Raw genomic sequence first — 23,008 nt, 5'->3', positions numbered from 1 at the left:
GATTGTGACATTCCCAAGTTCTGTTGATTGATTCATCGTCTTCCCTCCATCATACACGTCGAAGGGCAGAGTGAACTTCCATCCTGAAGGCTCCGCGCTTAGTTTTCACAGATCAATAGCTCGTCCAGAATTTATCATCTTTTCTTTCCACTAACTCGAAACCAATCTAAATTCTTTCCAAACATCTTCTCAACGTAGTCTCCTTTGAGGAAGTTTACTGTTTCGGCTTCTAGACTTGGCTCTTACCAACTTAACTTTCGGTCAATAGCTTAATAACTCTGATTCAGGTTTTTGCATTTGTCAACTACCATTGAATGACAATTTTAATGAGTTCGTTCTTATGAGGATCAAATGAAATAACATCTGTGAAAACCTCTCACAAAGTTTAAGCAAATAGTGCTATGCAATCACAAAGAGTTAACTACTAATTTCAGTGTTAGGTAATTTTTAAAAGCTTTCCAGAGAACTGGCGTCCTGCACAACAGTCTCGTTCCAAAATAATGCAGGCGGGGACTGGGGTGGGAGAGCTCCTCTCGGACCGAGGCTACGTCTTTCGCTCCTTTTGTCTTTTCGGGGCATTAGAACTGTCATGGCGCCTTCAAGAAGAGGGAGGAGGCCTTCCCTGCGTCCAGCGGAACCATCTGGGGCACCTGGACCGGGCGGTGGGGTGGACAGAGAGACAAGCCCCAGCTGGGACCGAAAACACCAACCCCTCTGAGAGGTCTCGGCCGGACCGGCGCAAGGGGAGGAGAGCGGGTGGAAGCCTACCCCAGCGAGCTCCCGGCGGCCGGGCCCCGCCCATCGAGAACGTCGCCCAATGGAAACCTGCCGGCGGTGCGGCACCGCCCATCTGTTGGTCGGGACGCCGCGAGGGCGGGGCCCGCAGTTCGGTTGCGCTGCGGAGCGCAGCTGTGAGGGAGTCGCTGTGATCCGGGGCCCCGGAACCCGAGCTGGAGCTGAAGCGCAGGCTGCGGGGCGCGGAGTCGGGAGGTGAGCGCCCAGGGAAAAGAGGGCCCCGGGAGGAGGCGGTTCGCGAGAGGACGGAAGGATCGGCCTCCGAGGCCCGGGACGGTGGGACCCGCCAGGCGGGTGCTGAAGGCGGCCCTGCTCACTCAGTAGCCCAGGCCCGATCGGGCCCTGCCTGCTGGAGCCGAGGGGCCGCTTCGGCCCCGCAGTCCCTGCCTGTCCCTCCCCGGCCTCTCTGGCTTGGCGGCGGCGCCCCGGAATTCTGCGGGCGCGGGTCGGGAGGCCCTGGCGTTCGCTTGGAACTCCGGCTGCGAGAGGCGGGGCCCGGCGGGCGGGGGCGGGGGCGGGGGCGGCGGTCGCGGCCCGGCGGCCTGCGGAAGCGCGGCGGCCTGGCCAGGCCTGCTCGCGGGGCGGTGCGCCGACTGCGCGGGGGCGTGGCCTGCGCCCCTGACTGCGCTGCCGGGCCGGCCTTTGATGAGGTGGCCGCCGCTGGCTCCTTGGGCCCCAGCCTGGTGCCTGCGCGGGCCGTCGCTGCCTTCCAGGCGCAGGGCATGCGACCTGTTGGAGTGTGAAATTCTAGGGGCCAGGTTCTTCTCCCGAGCGGTTTTATTTCCCACTGGACAGTGCTGCGGGTCTCAGAGGCCCTCTTGTCCGCTCAGGGTGAGGACAGCTGAGAGGCCCGGGCCCGCGAGCTCTTGCAGAGGAGCTGACACGTAGAGGGGCTGCTGTCCAATAAACGAAAGTCTCGGGGAAAAACTTTGCAAGGCGATCTGCATTACTCCAAAGTGAACACTGCATGTCTCAGGGTGGCTGGAGGCGGCAAGGAGAATCCCCTTATGGGCGCATATGAGCTTTTCCGTGTGTGATCTCTTTTAAACCTCTCAGCGGCTCCGAGGCAAAACTCCCAGTGTCGCAGAGGTTTCTTCATCAATAAGAGGAGTGCTGGAGGATCTCGGGCACTGCCCTCATTTTGCCTGCGAAGGAAAAATTAGGAAGGGACAAAAAGTCACAAAAATTAGGAAGGTGGTGGGGTGGGGGGTAAGCAAATTCCAAGGGCATATCTCTGATGAAGGTTTGTTGTCTCCTGTGGTGCCCTACTGTGGATTAGTTGTTTGTGTCCTGGGTCCAGAAGTTTCTTTGGAGTCCATTGGCTACAGCTTTCCTGTATTAGAATTCTACTGTTATTTCCTATTGTAATCTGGCTGGGTATTTTACTTAGTTCAGATTCTAGATGCATTCAGTGAATGTAGCTGCTCAAGGAAGTAACTGATGGTGTCTTACCATTTTCTTAGCTACTTTTTGGATGAAGGAACATGATCTCTAACAGAAGTTTTCTGGTAGATTACTAAAACAGGCAGATAGTAGCTTTCCTGGCTGGCTGAGTTAAATCCCTCTCCAGCGATCCTCCCACTTCAGCCTCCTAAGTAGCTGGGATTACAGGCATGAGCCAGCGCGCCTGGCAAATCTCTCTGGAATAAGCCAGGATCTAGAAAATAACATACGGAAAGAATATCTTGCCAGATTTCCTCTGTACTGCCTATTGCTCTTTGGTATTCACTAGACTGTCTTCTAATAAAAATCTCCTGAGTTGAGTTAAACGTAATGTAGATTGGGGGCAGAGATGGGCACAAATGGGCATCAGAGAGTTCTAAAAATACATGTGGACTTTTTAAAAGATTGGTGTGTTGACTGGAGACTTCTGAACTTAGAGGAGCACATTTACTTTCCAGGGTATCACCTTCTTTGTCTTGTCTTGTCTTTTTTTTTTTTGAGTCATAGTCTCACTCTCTCACCCAGGCTGTGGTGCAGTGGCACCACTTAGGCTCGGTGCAACCTCCGCCTCCTGAGTTCAAGTGATTCTCGTGTTCAGCCTCTTGAATAAGCTGGGATTACAGACATGTGCCAACACACCCTGCTAATTTTTGTATATTTTTGTTGCCCAGGCTGGTCTTGAACTCTTGAGCTCAAGCAGTCCGCCTCCACCATCTCCCAAAGTGCTGGGATTACAGGCATGGGCCAGCTTGCCCGGCCCAGGGTATCTCTTTCATACTGTAGAGCACTCTCTTGAGCCAAGCACACACAGGTTCCAAGTCCTTCACAGTCTTTGTTCTTAGAGATACAGAATAACATTAAGTGGTTGTCTTGCGACTTTTTGTACAAGTTAATGGCATTTAGCTCTTGAGAATTCTTTTTCTTCAAGTACCCATGACCCTGAAAAAAATGTTATGCTGTATAATACTTTTTTCTATAAAAGTTGTACATTGAGTTATTTGTATTTGTTTTTTTTTTTTTTTTTTTTTTTTTTTTTGAGATGGAGTCTTGCTCTGTTGCCTGGGCTGGAGTGCAATGGCCAGATTTCAGCTTACTGCAACCTCTGCCTCCCGGGCTTACGCCATTCTCCTGCCTCAGCCTCCTAAGTGACTGGGACTACAGGCGCCCGCCACCACGCCCGGCTAATTTTTTGTATTTTTTAGTAGAGACAGGGTTTCACCGTGTTAGCTAGGATGGTCTTCGTCTCCTGACCTCGTGATCCGCCCGTCTCGGCGTCCCAAAGTGCTGGGATTACAGGCTTGAGCCACCGCGCCCGGTGAGTTATTTGTATTTGTAAGAAATAACCTAGGCCAGTGCGGTGGCTCATGCCTGTAATCCCAGCACTTCGGGAGGCTGAGGCAGGCGGATGATGAGGTCAGGAGATCGAGACCATCCTGGCTAACACGGTGAAACACCATCTCTACTAAAAATACAAAAAATTAGCCCGATGTGGTGGCACATGCCTATAGTCCCAGCTACTCGGGAGGCTGAGGCAGGAGAATCGCTTGAACCTGGGAGGCGGAGGTTGCAGTGAGCCAAGATCACACCACTGCACTCCAGCCTGGGCAACAGAGTGAGATTCCATCCCCTCCGCCAAAAAAGAAATAACCTATATCAGATCTAGTGCCCCAGAGAATGGAAACTTCAGAGCCTTTGACCAATGTGAATGAAATGAAAGCTGGAAGCTTAAAGTCTTAGCTCTGACTTGAATTTGTGGCTGCTTGAATGTGGGTATTTATTTTGTTTGTTATTGTATCTCAAGGACTTAGCCCAATGGTTGGCCCACAATAAGTGCTTAAAAAAAATCTGTCAAATGAGTGAATGAAAAAAAAAATGTTGTTAACCAATACTCATTTGTCACAGTCACATCACAGGAAAGGTGAGGTCATCAGGGATGAAGTCACTAACAACTGCCAGTTACCTGCCCCAAGGGTAGCCTCACCATGGACTGGCGGGCTTGTTCTGTATAGAGAAGGGATGGATAGTGAATGCCAAAGTTAGTTCTAGCTGGATAAATTAGCCAAGGGTTTCAGCTGGATAAGTTGGCTGAGGGTGCTACAGGTCCAGCCTTAAGGCTGTCTCAGTGCAACATTTTGGAGTCTGGAGTCATCTGTTCTGAATAGCACCCATACAGCCTTTTTGTTTTTAATTCTTGAGATGGAGTCTCACTCTGTTGCCCAAGCTGGAGTGCAGTGGCACAATCTCAGCTCACTGAAACCTCTGCCTCCCTGGTTTAAGTGATTCTCCTGCTTCAGCCTCCTGAGTAGCTGGGACTACAGGTACGTGCCACCACACCCGGCTAATTTTTTTATTTTTAGTAGAGACAGGGTTTTGCCATGTTGGTTAGGCTGGTCCTGAACTCTTGACCTCAGGTAATCCACCTACCTCAGTCTCCCAAAGTGTTGGGATTACAGGCGTGAGCCACCGTGCCTGGCCACACATAGCTTAATTCTTGAGCACAGTACAAATAGGGTGTACTTGTGGATTCAAAGGGAAGCATGTTGGATGAATATTTGCCAAGAAGGAATGGAGCACCTGATTTTGCTGTTGATTTGAACCTGACTCTAAGTGAGGTTGGACTGCCGTAAATCTTGTATTTGTCATTCCTAGGTGGGTCATCTTCAACTATGATAGCTCACCTTCTCTAGACTTGAGTTAGGAGAATAGCTAATGTTGCAGTATTTAGGACTGATTCTGATTTTGGATTTAAAGGAAACAACGGTGGTGTGTGTTTCCTATTTTTAATTTTTAAAAATTTTGTGTAGAGACTGGGGTCTTGTTATGTTGTCCAGGCTGGTCTCAAGTGCCTGGCCTGTTTTATTTTGAATTTGCAGATGAAGTTATTAGGATTATTAAATCTTTTTATTTATTTATTTTTTTGAGACAGGGTCTCCCTCTGTTGCCCAGCCAATGGCATGATCATAGCTCACTGCAGCCTCAAACTCCTGGGCAATCAAGTGATTCTCCCTTCAGCCTCCCGGGTAGCTGGGACTATAGCTGTGCCTCACCCTGCTAATTTAAAAATTTTTTTTGTAAAGATGGGCTCTCACTTTGTTGCCCAGGCTGGATCTCAAACTCCTGGCCTCAAGTGAACCTCTTGCCTCGGCTTCTCAAATTGCTAGGATTACAGGGGTGAGCCACTGTGCTCAACTGGATTACTAAATTTTTCTTTTTTTTTTTTTTGAGATGGGGTGCTTGCTCTGTCACCCAGACTGGAGTGCAGTGGCACGATCTCGGCTCACTGCAACCTCCACCTCCCTGGTTCAAAAAATTCTCGGCCGGGCGCGGTGGCTCACGCCTGTAATCCCAGCACTTTGGGAGGCCGTGGCGGGCGGATCACGAGGTCAGGAGATCGAGACCATCCTGGCTAACACAGTGAAACCCCGTCTCTACTAAAAATACAAAAAATTAGCCGGGCGTGTGGTGGGCGCCTGTAGTCCCAGCTGCTTGGAAGGCTGAGGTGGGAGAATGGTGTGAACCTAGGAGGTGGAGCTTGCAGTAAGCAGAGATTGCGCCACTGCACTCCAGCCTGGGCAACAGAGTGAGACTCCGTCTCAAAAAAAAAAAAAAGAAAAAATTCTCCTGCCTCAGTCTCCTGAGTAGCTGGGACTACAGGCACATGCCACCACACCCAGCTAATTTTGTATTTTTAGTAGAAATGGGGTTTCACCATGTTGAACTCCTGACCTCAGGTGATCTGCCCACCTCGGCCTCCCAAAGGGATTACGGGCGTGAGCCACCGCGTCCAGCCTGGGTTACTAAATCTTTACAGATGTATCCTGACTCTCTCTGCCTTCTCCCTCTGTACTTGCCCCAACCAATGCAGGCCTGAGTGTTCCTTCCAGCATGTCGGAGGGGGAGTCCCAGACAGTACTCAGCAGTGGCTCAGACCCAAAGGTAGAATCCTCATCTTCAGCTCCTGGCCTGACATCAGTGTCACCTCCTGTGACCTCCACAACCTCAGCTGCTTCCCCAGAGGAAGAAGAAGAAAGTGAAGATGAGTCTGAGATTTTGGAAGAGTCGCCGTGTGGGCGCTGGCAGAAGAGGCGAGAAGAGGTAAGGTGATGGTACAGTCACTCTTGGGGGAGTGAATTCTGGAAAGGTGAGAACTGGAAGACCGAAGTCTTAAAAGAGGCCGACCAAACTTCAATAGGTTGGGGGCTAGGAGGAGATGATCATATGGAGTGTTAAGATGGAGGATTTGCGAGATAACTTTAATTGTCTTTCATATGAATTTCTTCTCAGGTGAATCAACGGAATGTACCAGGTATTGACAGTGCATACCTGGCCATGGATACAGAGGAAGGTGTAGAGGTTGTGTGGAATGAGGTACAGTTCTCTGAGCGCAAGAACTACAAGCTGCAGGAGGTAGGTAATGCTGAAAAGGTGAAGCCTGGGGAATGTTGGAACACTGATGTTAGAGAGGAATTGGTATTGGGAAGCTGCCCATGAGGAGAGTATGTTGGGGTCAGTTCATTTCTGGGGAGGGACAGGGAATGGCTTCTCAGGATTATTACAGTGATTCATGAACTCTGTTATTCCACTGTCTCCCTTGCTCTCAGGAAAAGGTTCGTGCTGTGTTTGATAATCTGATTCAATTGGAGCATCTTAACATTGTTAAGTTTCACAAATATTGGGCTGACATTAAAGAGAACAAGGCCAGGGTAAGAATTTTTTCCCCATATTTCCTGAACTTACTGCAAAGAGACTAGCTACATTTATTATTGTTCGTTTTACACTCAGAGATTAAAACAAGGTAGTTTTGAAACAGAACTGGAATCAGCTGCAATGGCGATAAGAGTAGGGCTTCAGTTGTCACCTATGCCTTTTATATGGCTATAGATTGGGCAGAAAATGAGTGAACTTTTGCTTCCTTCTTCCCATAACTTTTATTGCTTAGTAGTTTCCATTGCCCTATTTAGTCTACGTAAGTAAAGCTAAGAACAAAAGGAGAGAAATTTTAACAAACTTTCAAATTTAAAATCTGTTACAAGGGAAGGGATCATTTCTACTATAAGACCTTTTAGTAAATGCTTTGCCTCCCCAGGTCATTTTTATCACAGAATACATGTCATCTGGCAGTCTGAAGCAATTTCTGAAGAAGACCAAAAAGAACCACAAGACCATGAATGAAAAGGTATAGAAGGAGAGCAGACAAAGTTTTAGGCTCGGGGTGGGGCAGGGCGGGGGCCTTAAAAATTACTGTGTTAATAATGAAGCTGATCAGGAAGGGATGGAAGGAGCTAGTGGGAGAGAGTTAAGAGAGGGAATTACTGCTGACCCTTGGATCAAACTTTGTTCCAGGCATGGAAGCGCTGGTGCACACAAATCCTCTCTGCCCTAAGGTAAGTAGTACCTGGTTAGTTTCTTACCCATATTTCCTGATTTAGTTCCTCCAAACAGATTTCAGGGCACTACTATTCTGTTCTATTCTGCCTCTCCCCACTTTCTTTGAATCATATACTGTGAAGATTAGGCCCCCTACGGGTCTTTCAAAGGGTGCATCCTAATGCCCTAACCACAACACTTACCTCCTGCCTCTTTCTCCTAGTGCTTATCCAGCTATTTAAATCATCAGGCATAATGGAGATTCAGAGTGTGGGGATTATCTTTATGGTGACCAGCAGGAGACCTGGCCCTTGCTCCTCTTAACCCTTGGGTTCCCCTTGCCCTTAATTTCCCAGTGGCCCCTCTAACAGCCCAGTGCCCCCACAGCTACCTGCACTCCTGTGACCCCCCCATCATCCATGGGAACCTGACCTGTGACACCATCTTCATCCAGCACAACGGACTCATCAAGATTGGCTCTGGTGAGGGGAGGGAGAGGTTCTGGGCAGGGGAGCCTCGGGAATTTGGGAACCATGGGGGTAAGATGAATGGGGGATAACAGAGCAAAATTCTGAGGTGTGGGCCGGTGAAAAGAGAAAGGACCTTGCTAGGAGTAATTCATAGGAGAGGCCAGTTAATTAGTGGAGAGGGGATAGGATATATAATCTTACACCTTTTTGAAAGGAAATTAGGGTCAATACAGAGATACTGATAGGAGGTTGGGAAAGGGCAAGAGATACGGGTTTGAGGTTTGATTTGAGCCCTGGGGCCAGACCCTGCCAGAGGATGTTCCAGGCTGTGCCTGCTGTGAGTGCTTTCATTTGCTGTGTATTTGTGTGCAGTGTACAACATTTCTGTGTGCTGTGTCTGTGTGGTATTTGTGTGTCCATTTGTCTGGGGCTTGGCTGCTCCATGGCTCACAACTTTTCTCTGTTTTCCTCCCTCCCGCTTACGGGCTGCTCTGTTCCCAACAGTCTTTCATAGGATTTTTGCTAATGGTGAGAGCTCCCTCTGCCCCACTTGGGGCTCTGTTTGTGCTCCCTCTGCTCCCTTGGCGGCTGCCCAGTGCATGCAGTCGTGGGAGCAAACCCTCTTCCCCTATCTTCCCTGCCTAATTATGCCTGCTTAGCTTCTGCCCTGCCAGCCCTCCGCCTGCTTGCCCCTCCATAACCTGCTTGTTTCCTGTGGATTCTGCCTGGCTGGCCACTTACCTCCTGGATTCATGTTCCCCCTCATCATCAGGCTAGTTTCCCAGATCATACTGTGCTCCCAGATTCTCTGTGACTTGTAGTCATTGTTGATGATCTGAGTGAGTCCAAATTGGGCCTGGTCCTGGTTCCTCATTCAGCCCTGTGGCAGGCAGTGTTGAGGAATAAGGGGGTAGAATAGGAGTCTAAAAAGTTTTGGTGGATTGAAAGTGGAACTGATTCAAGGGTATTAGCCCAATTCTGAGCTCTATTTGCGTTTCACTCAGCAAAGGTGGGTAAGAAGGAGGCTACCTCCTGAGTTGTATGTTAATACTTCTTATCCTTATTTATCCAAGTTCCTGAGGTCTCCAATTGTCCCAGATTAGGAAGGGCTGCCTGTGTTTTTATGTTATTTGCAGGGTGGATGAAAAAACTAAAACCAAATATTTTCATGTGAGTAGGGATTAGATGTACCTGGGATTTAGGGAAGGTGAACGGGGCACAAGTGAAAGTTTTTCCTTAAACTGCATTGCTTCTAGACCAGCCAGAAGTCCCTGTGTATCTGTTAATTTAGTCTGGTGCTTTTGTTGCTCCTGATTTAGGGACATTAGATAAGAAGCAGCAGGCCTAAGAAAGGGGAGGTAGTTGGCGTCCATGTGTGGTCTATAGTTCAGGACGGGAAAGGGGATATGTTTGTGCCTGTTGAGGGTCATCAGAAAGGAGACTTCAGGAGAGAATTTGGCTTTTGGGGCCTCTCTCTAGAGTGAGACTATTCTTCGTTGATGGTGGTCAGATTGTGTGTGTCTCCCCTACTCCCAGTGGCTCCTGACACTATCAACAATCATGTGAAGACTTGTCGAGAAGAGCAGAAGAATCTACACTTCTTTGCACCAGAGTATGGAGGTGAGCCTTCCTACTTTCTCTGCCCTGTCCTCATCCCCCTGCTTTTGCACCTTATAACTTGAGGTACAGAGGCAGTATAACTGAAACTTCTAGGTCTTCTCTACCAGCATACAAAATATTTTTTTCTTTTCTTTTTTTTTCCTAAGGCATTCCTGCCAACCCTAGCCCCCAATCCTCTGATTAACCAAAGCCTTCTCGGTTTTCCCTAGAAGTCACTAATGTGACAACAGCAGTGGACATCTACTCCTTCGGCATGTGTGCACTGGAGGTGAGGAGACTGGAGAGGAGGGGGGCAAGGGGTCAAATGAGAAATGAGAAGATGGAGGGAGGACAAGTAAGGCGCTGGCTTGGAAGGAGTGATTGTGTGAGCACTGACATTCTTAGGTGTCTCCTTTTTTTTTATTCCTCCTCACTGAAGATGGCAGTGCTGGAGATTCAGGGCAATGGGGAGTCCTCATATGTGCCACAGGAAGCCATCAGCAGTGCCATCCAGCTTCTAGAAGACCCATTACAGAGGGTAAGGATCTTCAGGATCACTCCCTCCTCAACTGACCTTCAAATGTCTTCTGGTTTTTCTTCCTTTGTATCCACTGGGCATATGCTCCTAAGATCTAGGGAACATAAAACAGAAAGGACACGCAAAATCTGTAAACATTTTCTTAGGAGGTGCCTACCATGTTTTTGCATACATACACATAGGTTGAGGGGTTAAGATGGATGATACTGGGGTTCAAAGTTGTGTGTTGGCTGGGCGCAGTGGCTCACACCTGTAATCCCAGCACTTTGAGAGGCGGAGGCGGGCGGATCACTTGAGGTCAGGAGTTTGAGACCAGCCTGGCCAATGTGGTGAAACCCTGTCTCTACTAAAAATACAAAAACTAGGTGGGCGTGGTGGTGTGTGTCTATAGTCCCACCTACTCGGGAGGCTGAGGCAAGAGAAAGGCTTGAACCTGGGAGGTGGAGGTTGCAGTAAACCGAGATTGGGCTACTGCACTCCAGCCTGGGCAACAGAGCGAGACTGTCTCAAAAAAAAAAAAAAAAAGAAAGAAAATGTGTGTGAATTTAAATATGCCTACATGGAGGTAAATTAATTTGATGGTTACTTCAGGCAATTGCTGTATACTCTCAGACAGCCATTTTTATTTTTATTTTTATTTATTTTTATTTTTTTTATTTTTTTTGAGACGGAGTCTCGCTCTGTCGCCCAGGCTGGAGTGCAGTGGCGCAATCTCGGCTCACTGCAAGCTCCGCCTCCCGGGTTCACGCCATTCTCCTGCCTCAGCCTCCCGAGTAGCTGGGACTACAGGCGCCCGCCCCTGCGCCCGGCTAATTTTTTCTATTTTTAGTAGAGACGGGGTTTCACCATGGTCTCGATCTCCTGACCTTGTGATCCGCCCACCTCGGCCTCCCAAAGTGCTGGGATTACAGGCGTGAGCCACCACGCCCGGCCCATTTTTATATTTTTAAGCACATCAGTCAATTTAAATTAAACCAGTTGTTTGGGATTTTATATTTATACAGTTTTAGTTAGGGATGGTGCCCTGAAATAATGAGCCAAGATTTAAAAGACATAAGGTTATGAATCAGTTGATAGACTATAGTAAGTAGAGCTTGGACAGGAAGGTCCAAACAAAAACAGTTTGTAACTCGTTAGATAAGTATAATAGGGAACAGGAGAGAAAAGAAGACTAGTGGGAAGTCAGGAGGATAGTGTGGAGTAAGTTTCTACTTCAACACTGAGGTGGAGTATTCAAGTGAAAGATTAGGTATGTGACCTTGTTAGCCTTCAAGGTTAAAAGCAGGAAAGCAGGTTAATTGTCATGGGACGTGCAGGAGGTAGAAAAGGAGGCGGTGGAGCACGGTGGCTCATACTTTTAATCCCAGCACTTTTGGAGGCTGAGGTGGGAGGATCACTCGAGCTCAGGAGTTCGAGACTAGCCTGGGCAACATAGCAAAAACCTATCTCTGTGAAAAAAATATAAAAATTAGCTGGGTGTGGTGGCACACGCGTGTGGTCCCAGCTACTCTGGAAGCTGAAGTGGGAGGATTGCTTGAGCCCAGGAGGTTGAAGCAGCAGTGAGCTGTGATTTTGCCACTATACTCCAGCCTGGGTGACACAGCAAGACCCTGTCTCAGGAAAAAGAGAGAGAGAGAGAAAAAAAAAAAAGCAGAATGGGTAGAGGAATCCTGGGAAATTGAGTGAATTCAATGATTGTGGGCAAAGGAAATTGTGATACTAGGCTTGTGAAATAAAAAAGATGGTGAATATTGATCACATTGGGTAAGTTTGGGAAGAGAGAAGCTAAATTTGGCAAGATTTAGAATAGAAGATAGGCAGTGCATTGGCTAATAAAGCAGAGGTAGAAACTAAGGAAAAAGAAAGTGTGAACATTAAAGAAAAAAGCAAGCTTATGGTTGGAGAGCAGAAAAATAATTAAACCCAGAAAGGCAGTGGATGGTGTCTTTCATATAATATCTTATAGTTTTTGAAGCCCTTTCAGGTGCATTTGTCAATATATTGTTTTCTCAGCAAGTGCTGAGCCTCTGCTATGTACAAAACCTTGTGCTAAGTAGAATGAGAGTTATAAAGATGAACACATTGAGGGGCTTGCCAGATGCCTGCTTCAGTTCCTTGTTTTCTTTTCTAGGAATTCATTCAAAAGTGCCTGCAGTCTGAACCTGCTCGCAGACCAACAGCCAGAGAACTTCTGTTCCACCCAGCATTGTTTGAAGTGCCCTCGCTCAAACTCCTTGCTGCCCACTGCATTGTGGGACACCAACGTGAGTCCTCTTGGCCCTATGGGGAATAGTCTTCCAATCTGGAACCCTGTAACTATCACTGGCATGCTTGCTTTCCTCTTCTATTTCCAAAGGGATTCTTTTTTTGTTGTTGTTTTTGAGACAGAGTCTCACTCTGTCTCCCAGGCTGGAGTGCAATGGCTTGATCTCAGCTCATTGCAACTTCCAGCTCCTGGGGTCAAGCGATTCTTGTGCCTCAGCCTCCCGAATAGCTGGGATTACAGGCATGTGCCACCATGCCTGGCTAATTTCTGTACTTTTAGTAGAGATGGAGTTTCGCCATGTTGGCCAGGCTGGTCTTGAACTCCTGGCGTCAAGTGATCTGTCCACCTCGGCTTCCCAAAGTGCTGGGATTACAGGCATGAGCCACTGCGCCAGGCCTCCAAAGGGATTCTTTACCCCTTTGCCTGCATGCCTTCTATGACATTTAATCTGACTATCCCTTCATAACATCCCACTCCATCCAGACATGATCCCAGAGAACGCTCTGGAGGAGATTACCAAAAACATGGATACCAGTGCTGTACTGGCTGAAATCCCTGCAGGACCAGGAAGAGAACCAGTTCAGACTTTGTGAGTAACTGAGAGGGTCTAAAAGGGGCAAATTGGTCACTACCACTCTTGAGGCTCTGTAAACTGCCCATTCTCTCTGGGAATGGTTGAATTTGCTATTTTGCTTGTTTCCTTCCTTCCATCTCCTTTCTCTTTTCTCCTCCAGGTACTCTCAGTCACCAGCTCTGGAATTAGATAAATTCCTTGAAGATGTCAGGTGAGAGCAGAGTGAGAAGGCAGGCTTTCTTGAGGAAGCAAGCAGGGTTGGGTATCCTAAGGCATTCACAGAGCCCATGTGACCTGTCTTCATCTTCCTCCAGGAATGGGATCTATCCTCTGACAGCCTTTGGGCTGCCTCGGCCCCAGCAGCCACAGCAGGAGGAGGTGACATCACCTGTTGTGCCTCCCTCTGTCAAGACTCCGACACCTGAACCAGCTGAGGTGGAGACTCGCAAGGTGGGGGCTGTGTGGGTGTGGATTGTCTCCATGGCTGTGGTGGAAGGGAGAGAGAACATCTCAAATAAGGCTCTATTCTTTAGAGAAAATGCTCCCTAGCAGCCATGCCCTATGGGCTGGAAAGACGTCTAGGTATTGGGTTTTTTAATGGATAGGTCTCTAGAGTGACCCTCTCTTCCTTCCCTAGGTGGTGCTGATGCAGTGCAACATTGAGTCGGTGGAGGAGGGAGTCAAACACCATGTAAGGCTCAGGGCTAGGGTTGCGCAGGGCTGGTGGCCAGAGGGTAGGGAAGAAGAGTCTCATTTTCTGACTGTCCTATTCTCCAGCTGACGCTTCTGCTGAAGCTGGAGGACAAACTGAACCGGCACCTGAGCTGTGACCTGATGCCAAGTGAGTCTCTCCTTTCCCTCAGAGGATGGAGAGTCTATGAGCCTTATCTTTTAGGGACATATTCAGGGGTGGGAAAGGTGACAAGGCAGTAACACATTGACTCACATAGAATGACTATCTTAGCCCCTAAAGCAGTGGGTGGATCTGACAGTTTAGCCCCGGTGGGGCTGTCTGAAGGGCCCCAGGTCCCTCAGTCCCATACTGTACTCACCCCCTCCTGTTTCTCTGTCAGATGAGAACATCCCCGAGTTGGCAGCTGAGCTGGTGCAGCTGGGCTTCATTAGTGAGGTGAGGTTTCTGCCTTCATCTGCCCTGGCTGCCCCCATGCCTTCTCTTCTCTCAGCCCCCATGTCACTGAGCTCTTCTTCCCCAGGCTGACCAAAGCCGGCTGACTTCTCTGCTAGAAGAGACCTTGAACAAGTTCAATTTTGCCAGGAACAGTACCCTCAACTCAGCCGCTGTCACCGTCTCCTCTTAGAGCTCACTCGAGCCAGGCCCTGATCTGCGCTGTGGCTGTCCCTGGACGTGCTGCAGCCCTCCTATCCCTTCCCCCCAGTCAGTATTACCCTGTGAAGCCCCTTCCTTCCTTTATTATTCAGGAGGGCTGGGGGGGCTCCCTGGTTCTGAGCATCATCCTCCCCCTCCCCTTTCTTCCTCCCCTCTGCACTTTGTTTACTTGTTTTGCACAGACGTGGGCCTGGGCCTTCTCAGCAGCCGCCTTCTAGTTGGGGGCTAGTCGCTGATCTGCCGGCTCCCGCCCAGCCTGTGTGGAAAGGAGGCCCACGGGCACTAGGGGAGCCGAATTCTACAATCCCGCTGGGGCGGCCGGGGCGGGAGAGAAAGGTGGTGCTGCAGTGGTGGCCCTGGGGGGCCATTCGATTCGCCTCAGTTGCTGCTGTAATAAAAGTCTACTTTTTGCTAAAAGCGTCGTGTGTTCGCGCCTTTCCCGCCAGGGGGAGCGGGCCCGGGGCGGAGGCGGGGCCCAGGTGGGAGGGGAACCCGGGACGGAGGCGGGGCCCAGGTTGGGGCGGGGCTGGGCCCAGGTAGAGCGGCCCAGCGGCCGGCGCGGCGGACGGGATGAGGCGCTGCAGTCTCTGCGCTTTCGGTAACTTCCGGGACCTGGCGTCTTGTCTCCTAACCTTGGGGCCACCCTTGGCCCGTCCTACTGCCCGCGGTTAACCCGCCAGGAGCCATCTCTCCCCACCCCGCCCGACTCAACCCTGCCCTCACCCGTGCTTTGCAGACGCCGCCCGGGGGCCCCGGCGGCTGATGCGCGTGGGCCTCGCGCTGATCCTGGTGGGCCACGTGAACCTGCTGCTGGGGGCCGTGCTGCACGGCACTGTCCTGCGGCACGTGGCCAATCCCCGCGGCGCTGTCACGCCAGAGTACACCACGGCCAATGTCATCTCCGTCGGCTCGGGGCTGCTGGTGAGCGCGACAGGCGGCCCGGGGTGGGGGCCGGGCGCCCGGAGAGCCCAGCAAGCCAAAGGCTTTGTGTCTTCCACAGAGCGTTTCCGTGGGACTTGTGGCTCTCCTGGCGTCCAGGAACCTTCTTCGCCCTCCACTGGTGAGAAGGGACTTCCTGGAGCTTTTAACGAGTAGGCTTGAGTCAGGGAAATGGGGGCTGAGATTGGTCTTTCAATAGATTGGAGGAGCCTCAAATAGAGAAACTGGGTGTCTAGTCACTGGGAGTTAGTCAGGCCCAGGCTGCTCACCCTGATCTGTCCCTGCCAGCACTGGGCCCTGCTGGTACTAGCTCTGGTGAACCTGCTCTTGTCCGCTGCCTGCTCTCTGGGCCTCCTCCTTGCCGTGTCACTCACTGTGGCCAACGGTGGCCGCCGCCTTATTGCTGACTGCCACCCAGGACTGCTGGATCCTCTGGTACCACTGGATGAGGGGCCGGGACATACCGACTGCCCCTTTGACCCCACAAGAATCTACGTGAGCACATTCTCTTCCTTCTTGTGGTCTACAAAGCCTTGGTCCTGTCCTTTTAATTTCCCTTCTTTGCTGCACTTGCCCTACTCCCTCCTACTCCCCATCCTTGCTTTTCAGGATACAGCCTTGGCTCTCTGGATCCCTTCTTTGCTCATGTCTGCAGGGGAGGCTGCTCTATCTGGTTACTGCTGTGTGGCTGCACTCACTCTACGTGGAGTTGGGCCCTGCAGGAAGGAGGGACTTCAGGGGCAGGTAAGGAAGGTGAACAGGAAGGGTTTATTCCACAGAGATTGGCTGTGTTGAAAAGATGCTGACTGGCCAGGTGCAGTGGCTCACACCTGTAATCCCAGCACTTTGGGAGCCTGAGGCAGGCAGATCACTTGAGGTCAGGAGTTTGAGACCAGCCTGGCCAACGTGGTGAAACCTCATCTCTACTAAAAATACAAAAAATTAGTCAGGTGGGGTGGCGGGCACCTGTAATCCCAGCTATTTGGAAGGCTGAGGCAGAAGAATCGCTTGAACCCGGGAGGTGGAGGTTGCAGTGAGCCGAGATCGTGCCACTGCACTCCAGCCTGGGCAACAGAGCCAGGCTCCATCTCAAAAAAAAAAAAAAGATGCTGACCTATCATTCAGGGCAAGGGTGTCTAACTCCACCTTTTTCTGCAGCTAGAGGAAATGATAGAGCTTGAATCTCCTAAACATAAAAGGCAGGAAAATGAGCAGCTACTGGATCAAAGTCAAGAAATCCAGGCATCACAGAGAAGTTGGGTTTAGGACAGGTAATGGGCCTTGAAGGTGGTGGCCTGGGTAAGAGTGGGGGTAGGGAAGTGCTCTTAGAACTGGGTCTAGGTCTTGCCATGCTACTTTCCCCCTCTGACCTGGGTTGGTTCTCCCCTCTGTCCAGCAGGTGCTGTTCCAAGACTCAGTCCTAAAGGGTGTTTTTTTCCCACTAAGCAAGGGGCCCTGACCTCGGGATGAGATAATAAATTGTAATAAAGTAACTTCTCTTTTCTTCTACTTGATTATGATTCCTTTTGGGGAAAAGACACTGTGTGATGTTGGGAGTGACTTTGATCAAAGAATACAGTGGTCTCAGTTATTTATAAAACTTTAATGAGGGAGAGGCCCTAACTCTTCCTCAGCTCTACCGACTACTGAAAGGAAAAGCTGGTGCTGGGGAGCCCTCCACACCACTGACTGATGAATTTCAGCACGTCCTGGCACACTGGGCTGTGGGAGGTCTGTAAGCAAATAGAAGAACATGAGAGGAACTTGTTAATGCTCGAAATAGAAAATCAGCTCCATCGCAGGCTTCAGGGTCTGCACCTGCCTTCCTGCAATCCCACCCACCTTTCTAGTGTGTATGTGGGTTGTTTGTTTTGAGATGGAGTCTTGCTTTGTCATCCAGGCTGGAGTGCAGTGGCACGATCTCAGCTCACTGCAACCTCCACCTCCTGGGTTTAAGCGATTCTCCTGCCTCAGCCTCCTGAGTAGCTGGGATTATAGGTGCATGCCACCACGCCCGGCTAATTTTTGTATTTTTAGTAGAGACGAGGTTTGTAACCATGTTGGCCAGGGTGGTCTCAAACTCCTGACCTCAGGTGATCTGCCTGCCTTGGCCTCCTAAAGTGCTGGGATTACAGGCGTGAGCCACCGCGCCTGGACTTGTTTTTTTTTCTTTTTTAGTGCTGCCCTCTCTGCCTTCATTCTTCAAGTCCCCCTCTCTAACCTTGATGGCCATAAGGAATTTATTCCAGTTGTCCTTGTTAGCAGCCTTCCCTGGCCGCTTAAATTCAATTTTGTTCCTCAGAATGGGGTATCCTGTGGAGGAAGAAAAAAATGGTGAACTGGGGTTTGAGAGAGATTGAGGACGGAAAAATGAGGAGCAGCCTGGGGGTAGAAAGCATGGTCCTGTCTTTTGTACCCTTTACTGAATCCTAGTAAAATTAAGTTTATTGATCCTGCTGCTTCCCACCCACCACAGGATCTGGGGTGCTGTAGGCTTCTATACCTGTAATAAGGCAGGGCAGGGCTTGAACCCCAGTGCTTGCTGCCACTAGGGAGGCCTCGTAGGCACCACGCTCGTCCCGAGGCAGAACCTGCTCCAGCCGCTGGTCCATGGAGACTGTAAGCACCCAGTCTCGAACCTCTTCTCTCTCAGCCTCCTGGAAAGGACAAGAGGGAGTGGTAGCTTCACACAGGGCAGGGCAAGTTGGGGTAGATGGGTGAAGAGGGGGTTTGCTAAGCCCTCATCCTGTATACCAGCTTTCAGCCACAAATCCTCCTTGGATTGGGGGATACAGTCACAGCTTTTTCTTTCTACTTTGCTTCTACTTTCAGTGAAAGAATAGTGAGGGCTGAGGTCCTTCCAAAGATGGCAGCACAAAGATGTTCTCCCTCCTCAAGGCACTTACACTGGTGAGGCCTTCCCATTTTCCAACCCTGTGCCCTTACCGGTACATGCTGCTTGGCTGGGAGTGGCACCTCAAAGGGAATGTCTGTATCCTGAAAATCAGAGTGGTCAAGGCCATCCAGAGTCCCCTCCTCGATTGCCTGCAGTAGAGTAGGCAACCATGAGCTAGGCACAGCTTGCGACCAGCAAAAACCTCCACCCTCGGGGCACAGCTTCCCTACGCACGTCAGTCAGGTCCAAAAAGCGATTGAGGAAGATGAATGCCATGTTCTCCCAGCCAACTGCCTGCAGCAGAGAAGAGTTGCAAATGGGAGTGAACAAGCTGGGTTTGAATGCTACTTCTCTGGGATCCAGATGCAAATGGGAGTGAACAAGCTGGGCTTGAATGCTACTTCTCTGGGATCCAGATGCAAATGGGAGTGAACAAGCTGGGCTTGAATGCTACTTCTCTGGGATCCAGATGCAAATGGGAGTGAACAAGCTGGGCTTGAATGCTACTTCTCTGGGATCCAGATGCAAATGGGAGTGAACAAGCTGGGCTTGAATGCTACTTCTCTGGGATCCAGATGCAAATGGGAGTGAACAAGCTGGGCTTGAATGCTACTTCTCTGGGATCCAGATGCAAATGGGAGTGAACAAGCTGGGTTTGAATGCTACTTCTCTGGGATCCAGATGCAAATGGGAGTGAACAAGCTGGGCTTGAATGCTACTTCTCTGGGATCCAGGGAGAAAAATCCAGGAAGACATAGGAGGACCACATCTTCCATAACATCAGCCCTACACTCAGCTTTCCTCTACCAGAGCAGAAAGGATATTCTATTTTCCAACTTTTGACTTCCTCCCATCTGCCCCACCCTTCCTTGTCCCAGCTCACCTTGGCAGCAATGCCTGCTTCATAGAAGGCTTTGTCTACAGGTAGTAGCTGGGTGTGACGCAAGAGTGAAACAGAAAGTCTGGCAGCCACAGTTTCCTGGGATTAAAGTCAAAGCATTATGAATATGGCACTAAAGTGACTGAGCTACCAGACCAATGATCCTGTAAGGCAGCCACAGAACTGAAAAACAACAATTATTATTAAACTGCTCTGGATCTCAAGCTGTTCTGGTCTTAGGTTGGTTTTTTTTTTTTTTTTTTTTTTTTTTCTTTCCTTTCCTTTTTTCTTTTCTCTGAACAACAGATCTGGGCCTAAGTTCAATTCTTTTTTTTTTTTTTTTTTTTTTTTTTTAGGACAGTGTCTCACTCTGTCACCCAGGCTGGAGTGCAGTGGTGCCATCTCAGCTCATTGCAACCTCTGCCTCCCGGATTCAAGCAATTCTCGTGCCTCAGCCTCCTGAGTAGCTAGGACTACAAGCGCACACTAGCACACCTGGCTAATTTTTATGTTTTTAGTAGAGATGGGGTTTCACCACGTTGGCCAGGCTGGTCTCGAACTCTTGGCCACAAGTGATCCACCCACCTCGGCCTCCCAAAGTGCTGGGATTACAGGGGTGAGCCACCGTGCCTGGCCACCTAGATTATTTCTAAGGTTCTTTCCACTTGTAGAATTCTATTGTCCAAATACATTAAATAAATATACAGTGAACAATCACAAATAAGCCCAAAATATGTGTACATTATAAGAGGTGAATAAATAAATCATGGGATTTGGATGTTTAAACATAATGAGGCTGAGGCTGTGTGGGCACAGAGCCCTAAGAAGGTCAGAAGAAGAAAACCTCAGCAAGGGCTAAAGATTTGTTTAGACAGAAGAGAAGCTGAAAGAGAGGTGGAGAGATTCAAGAGCCCAAGCTGAAGAATCCAGAATGTGAATCAATTCAGCTTTATACATTTGCAGATGAGCCCTTCTGACTGAGTGCTCCTCTGCCGTCCTACATCTCACCAGCTGTTTGACACTCTGGGCCGCAGAGCGCGTGGCATAGTAATGAGCAATCAGCAGCATCGTCTTGAACTCCTCATGGGCTGGAGAGTTTGCCTCACTGGACTTCACCAGGTTTTCACACTAGAGGAGGGAGACAGCACAGCCTGGCTCAGGGATCAGAGGAGTGCCAGGGCCATAGAGTGGTCTCTGATGGCCACCTGGCAGAGGAAGGTAAAATACATCTGAGAATAAAGGTTTATGTGCATGAAAGAAGAGATGAGGACAAGGACAGACAGAGCAGCCCCTTCACTCCTGTCGACCCAACTTCCTCACCAGGTTGAAGAGGACATCTCGAAGATCAGCCCAGCTATGATAGGCCTCGGCACAGTTGGTTCCAGGAGAGCTCACCATGTCAGTGAAGATCCTTTTGTAGATATTGAAGTTCTAGAGGTAGAGGGGAGAAGGGCATCTGAGAAGGGCACAGCTAGAAGAGAAAGTCAGTGGGAGTGGGGCCAAAGGGAGGAGAAACAGGCTGTGTGTGTAGAAATGGGTATGTGTGTGTGTGCAAGAGCTGGGAGACAGTGGCAGATTATTAAGTGCTGATTATTTTTAATGAAATGAATTATTTTTAAGTGCTGATTATTTTTTCTGAAAAGAGGAAGAAACTTTCTTAGCTGGTGCTGTGTGAGTGTGGGCAACTGTACAAATGTAAATGCAGAGTCACAATGTTAATGGGCTATGACTCTCAATCAGGCAGCAGTGTTCATTCTCTGGAGGAAGTCAGTAAAGGCCCTAGAGGTATGTGCAGGATTCAGCTCTGAAAGACAGGTGCCTGTGTATTTGCTAACAGCATGGGGAGCTCCATGGGTGTTTCTTCAAACAGAAGTTGAAAGTTTCTGCAAACTTCTCCCCTTGCTCTTAGCAAATACACAGCCTCCAGAGAGGCTGTACCTTTCTGGAGATGCACTGGGGGCTCTGGGCATGATGTTCTCTAAGGATAGAATCCTCTGAGAAGATAGTTCCTGAGAAAATAGGTGGTTCTAGAAGTGAAAAGAGTTTCCTTGTGGAAACATTCAATCCAAGGAGAAGGCTGGTACCTGTGGGTTAGCAGGGGCTCCGTGCTGTACATATAGGGCCAATGCCTGGGCAGAGTTACCCTCCCGGATCAAGTGAGTTGCATACAAAGCCACGTACTTGTGCAGAATCTTGTAGTTCTGTACAGGGGTGGAGGAAAAGCATGTGTGAAGTTGGGATCAGCAAGACCAAGCAGTGAGGTGACTTGAGGCCATGTATTTGTTGAGGAGACAAAGGGCGTATGCAAACCTCTGACCCCAGTTTCAGATTGAGCTTATCTGATGCCCATTAGAAATCTTTGGGCTTTGGGTTTTTGTGGAGGTAGGAGAGATGCAGCTTTGAAGCAGGTGGGGAATCAAGGGAAAATGTAAAGGAAAACTGGGAATGGGAAGACAGCAGTACCTGCTTGGTAGCTGTTTCAATGCACTTGTCCCACTGGCCCTGCTCCACATACAGGTCCAAAGCAGCTATCACATCCACACCCACCAGCTGGGTCAATGGAAGACAGAGTTACAAGAGAAAAGAGATGACATGAGGGAAAGAAGAGGGAGAGAATCAATCTTGTGAGTCTCTCCCTGCATTCTGCCTCCTGCTAATTCTGCAAGTCTCACCGAGTCCACTTTGCCCTGGTTCTTGAGGAACTCTTTATAATGCTGGTCCACATAGTCTTCGTACCTGTGAAGATGTTCAGAGAGCTCCATCTTCATATTCCAGAATACCAACCCTCCCCATAAGACTTTCTCCCAGTCTTTACAAAAGGAAGTAAAAGAGAATTTCCCGGTAAGAAGGGGTTACAAGCTTACCTGGGATCTAACTCCTTAGCTACACGCTTAGCCTTGTTCCACTCCTCACCCTCGATGAAAGCATCAATTGCTTCCTTGACAAGGTCCAGATTCAGATACAGCTCTGCAGCCTGAACAACGGGAAATCAGCATGGAGACTTTCTCCTTGCTCCCAGTCTTCCCGCTGTGAGCTCTCCCATCTGTTTCCCCAGGACTGCAAGCCTTGCCCACCAGGAGGCCCACTTCATACACCTTCCTGGGTGCAGATGTCACCCTTGCACCCATCTCTGTGAAATCTATTTCTGTTCCATCCCATCACCCTGCTTACTGCACTGTGCTTTCCAATTCCAATCAGCTGGGGTCCTACAGCCAGAACGACCTCCATATTACGTTGAGGAGGCAGAAACTTGATGGAGAGTTCGGCTGCCTGAGTGGTTGAAGAGAAGATGGAAATGGGTAGGAGAGACAATACCGCTGAATCCTCAGCCTGATCCATTTCATACATTTTTCTCCTCCAGATGCCAACTTTTTCTCTTACTCTCTCCTTCAACCTTGTACCCTCCTGGGCAGAGCCTGACCCACGGTCCATTAAATCCTTTAATTAGCCATCAGTGGACCTATCTTTCCTCTCAGTTCATTAACTCTTTCAGACACTTCCTGTGCTGCCTGAGGTCACTGCATTTGAACCTTCCACCTTTGACAAAATCATTTTCAAGGTCTTTGTCATAAGTAAAATCTTTGTAGCAGAGTACAGAGAAAGGACTCCTAAAATGAGGAGTCCAGGGCATTCTGTAACTGTTTGTGTTGGGCTTTTATGAGCTTTGGTTTCTTCATTCATACACACTGGATTTTGAAGACTTAGTATAAAAAAAGAATGGAAAACATCTAAATAATGTGTGTGAGTACATGTTGAAATGGTAGTATTTATTTAATTTTTTTGAGACAGAGTCTCGCTATGTCGCCCAGGCTGGAGTGAAGTGGCATAATCTCAGCTCACTGCAACCTCTGCCTCCCAGGTTCAAGCAATTCTCTTGCCTCAGCCTCCTGAGT

The 23,008-nt window shown here is 49.3% G+C and overlaps 3 protein-coding genes across 8 annotated transcripts in view; 2 read left to right on the top strand and 1 right to left on the bottom strand.

Annotated features, from left to right (window-relative positions):
* The first annotated feature begins 853 nt into the window (after nt 1–853).
* NRBP1 (nuclear receptor binding protein 1) lies at nt 854–14,817 on the top strand. 2 transcript variants are annotated; one of them, XM_050753776.1, is made up of 19 exons: nt 854–990; nt 6,104–6,333; nt 6,523–6,645; nt 6,840–6,941; nt 7,325–7,414; nt 7,582–7,622; nt 7,993–8,087; nt 8,580–8,603; nt 9,612–9,695; nt 9,905–9,963; nt 10,114–10,212; nt 12,344–12,476; nt 12,962–13,067; nt 13,213–13,263; nt 13,367–13,502; nt 13,690–13,743; nt 13,830–13,893; nt 14,126–14,181; nt 14,267–14,817. In XM_050753776.1, exons 2-19 carry the CDS (start codon nt 6,124–6,126, stop codon nt 14,369–14,371), a joined length of 1,632 nt encoding a protein of 543 aa, XP_050609733.1. In that variant the 5' UTR covers nt 854–990; nt 6,104–6,123; the 3' UTR covers nt 14,372–14,817. The 2 variants fall into 2 exon arrangements, with proteins under 2 accessions (XP_050609733.1, XP_050609734.1); XM_050753777.1 differs by lacking the exon at nt 8,580–8,603.
* A 106-nt stretch (nt 14,818–14,923) lies between these two features.
* Nucleotides 14,924–16,848, top strand: KRTCAP3 (keratinocyte associated protein 3). 3 transcript variants are annotated; one of them, XM_050753250.1, is made up of 7 exons: nt 14,924–14,998; nt 15,137–15,321; nt 15,401–15,460; nt 15,628–15,834; nt 15,949–16,083; nt 16,498–16,610; nt 16,736–16,848. In XM_050753250.1, exons 1-6 carry the CDS (start codon nt 14,971–14,973, stop codon nt 16,603–16,605), a joined length of 723 nt encoding a protein of 240 aa, XP_050609207.1. In that variant the 5' UTR covers nt 14,924–14,970; the 3' UTR covers nt 16,606–16,610; nt 16,736–16,848. The 3 variants fall into 3 exon arrangements, with proteins under 3 accessions (XP_050609207.1, XP_050609208.1, XP_050609206.1); XM_050753251.1 differs by having other exon boundaries at nt 14,925–14,998; nt 16,739–16,848; XM_050753249.1 differs by having other exon boundaries at nt 14,942–14,998; nt 15,628–16,083.
* Nucleotides 16,849–16,927: 79 nt separating this feature from the next.
* Nucleotides 16,928–23,008, bottom strand: part of IFT172 (intraflagellar transport 172) — a 44,827-nt gene continuing 38,746 nt past the window's right edge. For all 3 annotated transcript variants that reach the window (XM_050753246.1, XM_050753247.1, XM_050753248.1), the window contains 13 exons: nt 22,287–22,385; nt 21,980–22,089; nt 21,788–21,851; nt 21,579–21,665; nt 21,200–21,316; nt 20,436–20,546; nt 20,124–20,243; nt 19,119–19,214; nt 18,470–18,529; nt 18,286–18,384; nt 17,843–17,996; nt 17,561–17,652; nt 16,928–17,072 (listed from right to left, as the gene is read on the bottom strand). In XM_050753246.1, coding sequence (XP_050609203.1) covers nt 16,983–17,072; nt 17,561–17,652; nt 17,843–17,996; nt 18,286–18,384; nt 18,470–18,529; nt 19,119–19,214; nt 20,124–20,243; nt 20,436–20,546; nt 21,200–21,316; nt 21,579–21,665; nt 21,788–21,851; nt 21,980–22,089; nt 22,287–22,385 — 1,299 coding nt within the window. In that variant the 3' untranslated portion in view covers nt 16,928–16,982. The remainder of the gene's footprint in view (nt 17,073–17,560; nt 17,653–17,842; nt 17,997–18,285; nt 18,385–18,469; nt 18,530–19,118; nt 19,215–20,123; nt 20,244–20,435; nt 20,547–21,199; nt 21,317–21,578; nt 21,666–21,787; nt 21,852–21,979; nt 22,090–22,286; nt 22,386–23,008) is intronic.

The sequence above is a fragment of the Macaca thibetana genome, chromosome 13 (genome assembly GCF_024542745.1).
Source record: "Macaca thibetana thibetana isolate TM-01 chromosome 13, ASM2454274v1, whole genome shotgun sequence".
Lineage (NCBI taxonomy): Eukaryota > Metazoa > Chordata > Mammalia > Primates > Cercopithecidae > Macaca > Macaca thibetana.
Note: the sequence above shows the minus strand (reverse complement) of the source record. Positions and strands in the feature narration are given on the sequence as shown.

Bases quoted from the DNA above. Each gene is read 5' to 3' on its own strand.
- NRBP1 (XM_050753776.1), top strand. From the start codon at position 6,124: ATGTCGGAGGGGGAGTCCCAGACAGTACTCAGCAGTGGCTCAGACCCA. The intron at 12,477-12,961 runs GTGAGTCCTCTT...CACTCCATCCAG, and splicing joins CTGCATTGTGGGACACCAAC to ACATGATCCCAGAGAACGCT. The intron at 13,503-13,689 runs GTGGGGGCTGTG...TTCCTTCCCTAG, and splicing joins CTGAGGTGGAGACTCGCAAG to GTGGTGCTGATGCAGTGCAA.
- KRTCAP3 (XM_050753249.1), top strand. From the start codon at position 14,971: ATGAGGCGCTGCAGTCTCTGCGCTTTCG. The intron at 15,322-15,400 runs GTGAGCGCGACA...TGTCTTCCACAG, and splicing joins CCGTCGGCTCGGGGCTGCTG to AGCGTTTCCGTGGGACTTGT. The intron at 16,084-16,497 runs GTAAGGAAGGTG...CTTTTTCTGCAG, and splicing joins AGGAGGGACTTCAGGGGCAG to CTAGAGGAAATGATAGAGCT.